This window comes from Opisthorchis viverrini, assembly GCF_000715545.1.
Source record: "Opisthorchis viverrini unplaced genomic scaffold opera_v5_154, whole genome shotgun sequence".
Lineage (NCBI taxonomy): Eukaryota > Metazoa > Platyhelminthes > Trematoda > Opisthorchiida > Opisthorchiidae > Opisthorchis > Opisthorchis viverrini.
In genome coordinates, this window is record NW_008751809.1 from 1027872 (window position 1) to 1038735 (window position 10864).

The 10864-nt window shown below is 41.4% G+C and overlaps 2 protein-coding genes across 2 annotated transcripts in view; one reads left to right on the top strand and one right to left on the bottom strand.

The window, feature by feature from the left end:
- The window catches only part of T265_06971 (hypothetical protein), a gene marked incomplete at both ends in the record, with an annotated part of 37653 nt that extends 35840 nt beyond the window's left edge, over positions 1-1813 (top strand). Inside the window, one exon of the mRNA XM_009172377.1 lies at positions 1618-1813. Coding sequence (XP_009170641.1) covers positions 1618-1726 — 109 coding nt within the window. The remainder of the gene's footprint in view (positions 1-1617) is intronic.
- Positions 1814-6658: 4845 nt separating this feature from the next.
- Positions 6659-10864, bottom strand: part of T265_06972 (hypothetical protein) — a gene marked incomplete at both ends in the record, with an annotated part of 64527 nt that continues 60321 nt past the window's right edge. The window contains one exon of the mRNA XM_009172378.1: positions 6659-7011. Coding sequence (XP_009170642.1) covers positions 6872-7011 — 140 coding nt within the window. The remainder of the gene's footprint in view (positions 7012-10864) is intronic.

The window sequence follows — 10864 nt, forward strand, 5'->3', positions numbered from 1 at the left end:
GTGCTTGGATTTCTGTTAACTGGTTAGATCCCGGTCAGTTAAACCTAATTTCAAAACGGTACTTCAAACTACTTGGAATCTGGCGAGTATAATTGTTTATGACATTGTGGATGCTGCACAAGTTACCAGAAAGCTTTTACCACTGATTTGTTACATAGAGTTCCATACATTTACTTTACGATCCAAATGCACGCAACAGCCGGCATAGCTCGTCTGACAAAACACGATCGCTACCAACGGGTTCATCTGCAGTCTTTCGCCTATGTCAGTGTGTCTACACAATGTGTACATGGGTGACTGTTTTAGACCAAGTGCTAGGACAGTGTTGACCAGATGGCGTTTTTCACACAGCATTTGGCACTTAAGACTTTTTTTCACAAATCGTATCCTGACAGCCATTGGCGTGTAGTGCCCATTCAATATGCCGCAATTATTAGCAGGGTAGAATTTGTTGTGCAAAAACCTTTGCTAGCAAGTGTTTCAAAAAATTCTATTGAGGAAACGGATGACAGCAACTTGTAGTTACGACGGAATATACGGTCAGTCCTTTTCAGCGTGCACACTTGACATAACCTCTCACATTCAACTACTGAGGAGTCTAGGTAAGGTGTGCCATTACACTTTATTTAGGTTTTGGTGCTTCTTTGACTCTTCGTTTTATATAGTAGCACCCTCAGGCTCATGCTGGAACATGAAGAATGGTAAATTCTAAATAATCTATCCAATGGGATATTGTAACGTGAATGTCATTCAATAACTATTCTTAAGTGAATGAAGTAAACACATATATGTACGTGTAATATAAACAACCGTAAATCACATGTGCCGAAAATAAGACATACATCGGCGTAGACGTTGAAAGTTTCGTGGATAACTTGGGAAAGGTTGCAGAAAGGTCCCTTTTCGTGATATCGATCAAGCGAGAAGCTGTCTCAGTTGTCGATGTAATCCTATATGGTAGAGTGTAATACATGAGTATTTTTGGCCAGTTAGCACATACTAGATTAATACTGCCTGGCGCATGCGCACCTAGTTAGTAGGTTTTCACAAATAGAACCGTACGAAGACTGGCTCCCACATTATTAGGTTTCGGCACACCAAGTAACGGTTATTAAGCGGCCTCTGTAAAAACATAGCTGCCAGCCTGATCGCGTAGTTAATCTCATTTTCCTGTGGTTTTGGCAGCAGGTATTCTCCTTTGATTCCCAAAAGCATTATCAGGTGGGTACACAACTGAATGCCAATTTAAAAGGAAATTTCGACAACTGGTCATATGACAAGTGGTTGTGTGAATCCACAACCCAACAGACAGTCTACCCTACAGAAGTATGCAGACTGGAAACCTGCGATGCCGGGGCTGAAGAAAGTCTCCCAAAACCTCAAAGTTACCTGTCGTTTGAAAAGCCATTTCTTGGTTCGCTGGGTTTGTGAGAACCCAGTACGTACTTTTGATATCTGTTACCAGTTGCTCAACTGATCCAAGACTGGGATAAATAACAGGCACGCTTTACGCTGAAAAAGAGAAATTTATGGTACAAAGACTGCTTCATCATTTTAACATGTTAACATAACAACTTGAGTGGAACACGTGAACCTTTGCATGTTGTGATTTTTCAGGACAAAGTGCGTACAACGGGAGCGACAGGGAACGAAATACAGGCCCATGGTTTGTTGTTGCACAAAATCGAACGCTGTTTTCGAAACTGATCCGGCTACCATTGTTTGATGGCTTAAAACGCCATGTTAATTGCAGTGTTACTCATCGTCTTCACGGTACAACTACACAGTTATCGAGAAAGTTGAATATATTTCCCAAACATTGGTCTTAATTTCAAAGTAACTTGGGAATTAGGGGATTGTACAACAAGTTCCCTTCATATAGTATCATTGTACAAATACACGGCATAGCAATTCACGTATTTAAAGTAGGATACCACTTGCTTAAGCCTTATTCTACTAAAATATTCCCACTATTTACCTACTTTGATAGAAGATAGACTTCTTCAAAGTATTCTGGAAGAATGGTTGCTGGCATTTAACAATTCTTGTGATGCAGTGGCGTTGCCGAAAGGACAACAGCTTTCCCACCTGCAACCTCCGTAGGCTACAAAACAGCGCTTCTGAATAGTTTGCAAAAAGTACACTTCTGTGGCCCAGTCACTCCAAAAATGAGAGAAACATATCAAACCCCACAACAATGAATAAAAGCCGCAATCAGTGGAATACCACACCTACCTGTTCGTGTACTGTGACATCCCAAACTCGTGGGTGTAGTCAAAATTTCCTACACATGCGTCATGCGCGTGCGTTTGGTTTCTTGTTGCGGTAAGGTACGGCACGCTTATTTTTATCGAAGATTCTGTCGGAGGTCATTGTGGAATTCAAAACAAATAGAGTGTGATCACTAAATATTTTCTAGAGAATGTTACCAGCTACACACACCAGTTCGTCCTACTTTATTGAAATGATGGGCATTTCTTAGTTTTGCTAGTCGATAGTTCAAAGAAGATGGACCCAGGGCTGAAACCCCATCGTTGGTCTAACTTCTCACTAGCACTGCTTCTCTTATTTCTGTTTTTTCACGAAAAGATCATTGACCTTGGTGTTTACCCTGTCTCCCATACATCGTGCTTTCAATCCACGTAGCTCTGCAGTGAAGACCAACATTTTTATCGTGTGGTCTTCTTAGATAATGACCACATTTTCGTCGTGCTTTATTCGTTTGGTAAACGTACGGTAGATTTTCTAGCCAACATGGGTAGCGGAGTACGCTGCTGGATTGAAACTTGTCCCTTTTGAAAGTCTGCTTAGTGGTCTCAATCTGGGAAGTCTCGAACTCGTTTGGTAACTCGTTCGTTATGNAAAGCTGTATAGGATGGAGTAGTCCTCTAAGAAATGTTAGAGGAGAGTGATCAACTTCATGGGAGGGTCATTTCTAATCCATACCCCTCATAAAGCTCCTCCAACTTGTTTCCGTTTCAGCCGTTCTTGCGTTGGTACTACTTTCAGAGATTTGGGAATAAAATTATCAACTTTCCATGTTCTTATGTTATTATAATTATAAATATAGTCATTATAACTACACTGCAGAATGATGCGGCTTAAATAATCTTTCGACTCGATTGCAGGTGGATTATGTAACAACAACGTGTTGGCCTCTCAGTAACCGTATCAATAGATTTTTCTGAAGCCCTAAGCTTCCTATGAACAAGTCGAACACTTCTGGGGACTCTGCATAGAACAAAGAATGGTGCCACGAAAGTCTTACTGCGGGGTCAAAATATTTTGGAAAAGGCAGTATTTTCGTTTACGATGCTTATTCTCCCTAGCCAGTATGGGAATAGATCTAACCGAGAGTTGGTGTATAAAACCTAGGATTCTTATTCCAGCTATATTACTCTGAACCCAATGGATGCATCTAAATTAAGTGCCCGTCTAAATACTGAAAACCTGCACGAAAACTTGTTTGTGTAAATTGAACGTGCACTAGCAACCGCTTGGGGTCACGTTTCTGGCCAGGCATTCAGGCGAAACCCATTCCATGGTAAGACCTGATACCTTATTTATCGGCCAAAGCTCTATATCGGTTGGTCTGTAATTAGGGTAACAAGTAGGGTAATGGAAGGAACTAACTTCAGCTAGGGATGTCTGTTTCTATCCTAAGTATTTTATAAAGCCACCATCAGTTCTACTGGATCGGGTATTGGAAACTCACTAACAACAAGTAATTCAGTTAACTCAGGATAGTTTCGCACCGTTCTGTTACGCAGTCAACCATATCGCATGATAGTAGTCAGGCAGCTAAAAGCTGTAAAACTGAGATGACCAGTTGTATGTGTTCTAAACGTGGTCATTTCACTCGTATAACTTGAAGCTGACCTCAGGCTGCTCAGTGTGCTTAATGCCTTCGCCATATATCCGACCTTTAAATCTGATTTGAGCGAACAGCTAATGAAAGTAAAAGTTAGTTCTTAACATCTCATCGTTTATTATTTTGTCTTATGAGAGATCGTAAGGAAAATTTCCGTCCCACTCAACCCTGCACTGACGATGTCACCTCGATTGGTGATGAAACCTTTGCAACCCAACTGCTAAGCTCGACGAACAGACCAACAACCAAAAATTTCCGTCTATTATAAAACGACTTCCTATAGAGTGTACATGAAGTGATTCGTCCCTAGCCCTTTTTTGGGTAGGCGAGCTCGTGACATTGAACCCGTTAAAACAGAACTGCTAGAGCTATCCATATATGAAGACCAGTTTTATTGCTCAATCCGGCGTAAACGTGGATCCTGTTCAGCCAATCGGTTTTAACCCCTAAGTAGCTTGTTGGCAGCTTAAATTGTGCGCATCACGTAAACATGCAAAACATCTCTTGTATGTGGAGTTATTTCAAAATGGAGATGAAAAATTATCAAGTTTGGATAAGATAGATTCACACGGAAGAAACCCAACTTTACTACTCACAAAAAATGCAGATTGAATTTTATTTAATCAATCACTCTATCTCCGAATGTTAATAGAAATACGGAAATTCGCTTGTGTCGGCTGGCAACAAATTAAAGAAATGTTCACGGGACGCAAGATAACCAATGTCTCTAAAGAAGTAGTACCCAGTGTAGCACATTCTTTCCAAATATGCAGAATCCTATCTACCGGTTTTTAGCGCCATTAGATAAGTGCTGAACTAAGGTCTTGTTGGTATTTGATCGGTGGTTTACCATAACGATAAGGCACCGCATGAATACGATCAACCAACTTGACGGCATCTATTGAACGAAGTAGCATCGGATTTACGGCCAAACTACACAAATGATAAATGTGCGTCTCTCGACTCACAATTGAAACAAATAGCAGCTACCCCGATGAAAATATGGCGAGCATAACTGAGTAGTTTGCCGTAGTTATGTGACATGTTGATGACCGTGCTCGTGATAAAGTGAATTAGGCCTCTGAAATGACACTTTAAATTGTGTTTTCTAAACCTCAACCGCTGCCACGTAAATAAATGCGGATTATAAGCTAGTAAATGCAATTACTTAACCAGACTTGGCCACTTTGCTCCTGCAGTGTCACCTGACTGCCAGACAAATTGTTGTCTATGAGGTTTAACAAATCGGACTTAACGTACCCCTTAATACAGATTTATAACATATCCATGTGCGGTTTTCTTCCTACAATCTAACTGCACTTTTTCAGTCAATGTCGTATGGTTTCAAGATAAAAAATTAATATTGCGTAAGGAAAACCATATCCGTCTGCGCTGTTGTGCATGAAGGCCCTAGTTGTTTGCACTCATGTAGACGCCATCCCTCGCTGGTCATCTCCGCCAGCTGACTTCATGTGCTAGAATTAAAAACATCTCTTGGAATGATATGCAGTAGTCTTTTGGCTCTACATTGCATTTCACAGTAAATGTTTGAGAAAAAATGCTGGGAAGCGCATGAAGTATCATCCGTTTTTAACTTTCCACTCTATATCTGTTCGATTTGTGTGCTCTACAGCTGCTTTTTGTCTTCTTTTAATGTTGGTTGGGATAACAGACAGCTCTGCAGTCTGTGTGAGTGAACATTTTTGCGACGCATTTCACTGTATGCTGTGATCAAACGCTCGAAAGAAGTTCGGAGCACCGAGTTCTGTATGCCTGTCGCTCTAGCAAATGGTCTTTTGAGGAAAATTGTGTACTAGATGTAACACCAACAAAATTCTGTTTTCTTCCCCTGATCCTTTTCGGGGGAAACTACCCTCCAGAAGTAATCTCTCCCAGGTTTTTTCAGCGAATGTCATCTGAAGCACCGCGCAAAAAATATCACTTTCATCGATCTCTTCGTGCATGAGAATAGCTGCTCACAATCTTGATGCAGTCAAACACTACCTTTTTTTAAAAGGTTTGAGTTGTTTATCCTACCGAGCTTGTTCACGACAAATTTCTGAACACTGATCGGTCGTTGAGTTGGGGGAAACGAGTAGTTATGGAAATGTGTAAAACGGTTACCCGCTGACTTAAGCTACATCAGTTGCATTAGCCATATCCAGTCTATATAGATTTTCGTGGTCATGGGAATTCGCTCTGGTTTTGCTTTGGGATAGTAGAAAGTTTGCTAACGTTACTTACTACTATCCTACAACCACTCTGACGTTCAGTGGGGCCTTTGAGCCCACTTAGCTTGCTCCGGCATGTATCCGGCAGTAGAGAGTTAAAACTTGACTCCATGCGACAAATTTAGCTTAAGTCGATTGAGATTTAAAATACTACTTTCGGCGGTTTGGTGGGGGACTATGTTGCTGTACTAAGGACGTTCGGAGTACCGGGTTAATATACCAATGGTTTGCATTTCAGTGTCCGCACTCGATCACTTTGGATACTCACCTGTTGAAATCACATTTACTTGTGATCGAATCAAGCAAAGTTTAGACTCTGCACATTGCGAACCTGTCTAAATAGCAGGCAAATCATCCAAGTTGTTTGACGGCTGGTTATATGTTTTGCACGCAATTACAAACGAGCCAAAACACCTGGTGAATTGTGTATTCGGAATTGACTATTTTCAAAATTTGTTGGCTGGCGGAAGCTTTTGAAGGCAACGTGTTAGTATACTGGGTTAACCCTTGTTTTTTCTTGAAAGGCGAATTCACCACAGGTTATGAAGCTCTGCTGGCGAAATCCCTGTCGAGTTGTTTTAATGTACGATGCTTCTGTATTACAAATGAAAAAGCCAGTACATTTGTGAACCAAAAGCTTTGACAAGCAATATTAAGAAATGATGTCCAAATAATCGATACAAGTTTAGCTCTGCGCTTATAAAATTTTGTGAAATATAGCAGATATTCTTCTCATGTCTCTCCAGCACTTTTATTTCAAATAGGGCCATCATTTGTTTACAGAAGAGTACGTTGGGACTGTCGGAGATAGGGATATCGGCGGTGATGACAATGGCATGTAGTGCGCGTCATTGACAAAATTCTTCGACTTGCTAGCAAGATGCCGTACACTTGAAATATTCAGGGTTGCTATTAACGAACAAATAAAACAAAGTTACCGTCACTTCGGTGGAAAATTCAAATAATATAATCTCAGAGTGGCTAACATGTGTGCATAATGGATATGCAAATGGTGGGCAGACGGCACATACAACAAAGATAATATATCTTTCCATGGGATTCCAATTTCAGCGCCTGCTCACACAGAACAAAAACAGTTTTGGTTGTGATATACAGGAGTTGTCCATCCCGGCCATCCTGTATAATACTGGCTGGTTGCCCTACTTTATTACTCTACCTGATTCACTCGAGGTCATTGAAGTAAATATCGTAACAACATCTGATGAAGACTGAAAGGGATTGTCAAACCTGAGAATATCTGCACCGTTCTCAGTACGAATACAGTGGGATAGCTTGTGCCTTGTATGTCAAGTGTGGCTGGGCTGATACAAAATCAAATTTAGGAGCATATTTTCATCACTCAAAGTTCTGATCACCGCAAATTAACTTCGTCAGGAGCAAAATATTCGGCATCACAAAATACAGGGCGTCGATGGGTACCGATCAATAGGAGGTCAACGTTCAAATGGGTGACTTAGAAGTGAATATTGGTAGCTCAGGGGTTTCGGCCAGCGGTCGAAGTACGCTCTGAGCTTGACAAGTTTGCTGCAGACGACACTATCGGTGCATAGTGGAGATGTGCGACGCCGAATAAATTTGGCAAGAACGTCAAGCGACTGTACCACCGGTTGTTTGACTGATACAGTTGGGTCAGTAAATCTGATGTTTGAAAACGACTTCAACTAGTAAGTCTACTGGTCTGGGACCTGACTGTCTTTGTTCTGTTTAACCCAAGTGGTTTGTGTGTTAAATATCGAAGCCTAAGCACACTTTTCTGCATCCACTAGCAGGTCAACCATTAATTGACAGGCTCTAACGGAGAGCAACGTCAGTTCAACCATTCAAAATTGAACTAAAAAAGTATTCAGAGCGATGCTTCGGTACTCAGCATATATCATGTCGATGTCGGTTAACACGACGGTGAGTCCACGTCTGCTGTGCGACCAAGTATTTTTCAGGTATCAAAAAGGAACTTTTCCTATCTCCACTATCGGCTTACATGCACCGTAATATTTTTTCTGTTAACTTAATTTTGTGGCTGTCCACATACACCTGTTCGCACTCGCCCACACATTATCAAGAACCCATACATGCACCAGGACGCTCAGTTCGGCAATTCACTTTTAGTTCTATTATCGCTCGAATTCGTGATAAACGATCATGGTTTAAACTGTTGCATCTTTTCGGTCCAATTTAAAAACGGTAAACCAAGTAGAAATGTACGGTGGTTCGGATCGCCATAGTTCATGGAAACGGTTAGTGTAAGATAGAGGGGGTACAGAGGAACACGATATCAAATCAGAATGAAAAAGCCCAAACAGTTACCGATTGAGGACAAGAGCGTAGACATAACACCGCTACTGGTTATGCGTCACCGCCATGTCGGCGAGTGCCTCCAAACATTGATGTGGTGTGGCTTCGACGCCTCAAGCGCACAGTCGACATGCACTAGGGCGGCTTAGGTCCTTAGCAAAGTTTTTCATGCTGCGTTTATAGGTCATGCGCTGTCCACCCCAGAGTATCTGCCATTCGCCCGCTGTACGGCGTTGCGCCTTTAGACTGAGTAGAATAAGTCGTATGATATCAACTCTGTCCTTTGGGGAGTCGAACTGTGGGCTCGGCTTTTATGAAGCAAGCATGAATGGAAAGCAATTGTTATAAGTACTGGACTTCGATCCCTTCTGACCAGAATTTGAACACCAGGACTTTGCACTTTCAAGATCAGGCAAGCCCTCCCTTCAGCCTATCAATTTAAGGTGAACGTAACTTATCAGCATCTGGCCCATTGTTAGTCACTCGTGAATCCGGCTCTAATGGATATCATTAATTAGTCTCGTGTTTGGGCGGAGGTGTCGGCGGGTCAAGTGAATAAGTAAAAGTGGAGAAAACGTTCCCAATAAAGGAGTTTCGGAGAGCGGTAGTTTAGTGGTCCAAATTATGACCTCAAACTTAAGAGATGTCTCGAACTATTGAAGGCTCCGGTGTGTTTACAGGTTTTTCGTTCCGTATCCTAAGATGAGCAGTTAGCTTGCAAGCGTTTCTTCGCTAGTTAAACTGACTCCATCGGTAAGTAAGGAGCTAGGTCACTGACGTTGAAACTAAGGAACAGCTACGACTGATCTAGGGAAGCGCAAAGGCTGAACTCTAGGGAGAATGATTAGAGCGCGGTACGTATAATTTTGATCGGCATTTGATGAAATTTGCCTGAACATTAAGTTGGGGCAACTCGTCATCAGAGGGGTGTGTATACATTCTAGTAACCTACATTCAAATCTGGCCCACTGGAATAAATCTTCTTTAACTTGATGGTATAACTGAAGAGTTTACATAGAGGTAGATCCGACAGTGTCCATGCGGCTGGTCTACATTTTTCTTCCGTAGTGTTGCCCTGTGCTTCTGAGTATTTCATGAACGGTGGTTTCTCTGTGAGATGGTCCACAAAGATCGCAGAAACTGCCCGAAAGAAGCCTAAGCAACCCAGATACTTAACTCCTTACATTCCTGAGCTGGTCATGTAGTGAAATGTGTTTATTGGCCACAAAGGGCCACCGAAAGTGGTGAAAAGAAACCATCGAAACAGGTTGAGACTCAACACAGCCTGCTGTTTACAGTGGGTAAATCTCAGTCTAAACATGACTCTCTGCGAATGGATTCTCAAAGTGGTCGCATTCTGGCTCCAAAACCAATATTTGAAATTCCAAATCTCATTAGCTTGGTGTGTGTCATATTCTTTGTATGAGAGGTTAAAAACTCAATTTACACTGAACTGCTCCCTGATATATAAATTTTGTGGGAAAGTTGATTGCATGGACTAAAAATACAAGTTACTTCAAAACGTGACATAATGTGTGCATAACAAGTAACCTCAGAAAGTGCGATTGCAAATTTTGTGGGCTTAGCATTCCTTGGTGAAGACACAATCTGATACGATAATAAATGTGGGGTAGATTTCTGGGAAGCAAAACACATCTGTGACTATTTGGTAGGCATTACTGTATGATCTTTTGTAAAACGTAAATATGCATGACCGGTGGTTCTGTAAAAAACGGATTTTGCGCAACATACTTCACTAGGGTGGAACAGTTAGAGTGGGACAATGGGTAACAAAGGGACGAAAATCCATGGAACCACACCGGAATAGTCTCACCAATGAAAAGGAGGCAATCCACTTACTAGTAACCTAAGGCACTCATCATCTGAGACACTCCTGTGAGAAAATATGATAAGTAACCTCTAAAAAAAGCAGTCAGAAAATGTTCCCACAATTAGGAACAAACTGAATTTGTGGGCCTTCGTTGGTTTTGGCGGCAATAGTTGGTTCAAACAAAGTGACGTCTTGCAAGGAACATAGACTGAAATATTCAAATGACTTGCAAACAATTTATGTCAAACGTATAGATAAACATCCATATTGGTATCCAAGTAATTTAACTGCCTCGGGTCAAAAATTTGCAGTCAGCTCATTTGCCAGTAACTGGCTAAACATTACTCTCATGCTATCAATTAGACACAAAAGTGGCATATGCAAATGAGTAATGAAAAACACTATTAGCATTTATTTGTCCCAAACCAGCGGCCGCAAGAGACGATGCCAGGCAACAGCGTCTTATTAATTATGTACACGTTTTAAAAACTTTATATATATATATATATATTGCAACTTAATACAATCCAGTTTCACAATCGCAGCTGCTAGATAGATCAGAGCACGGTGAACTGTGGTAGCGGTGAGCAAACATCCTCAGAACAAAAAGCCGAGATA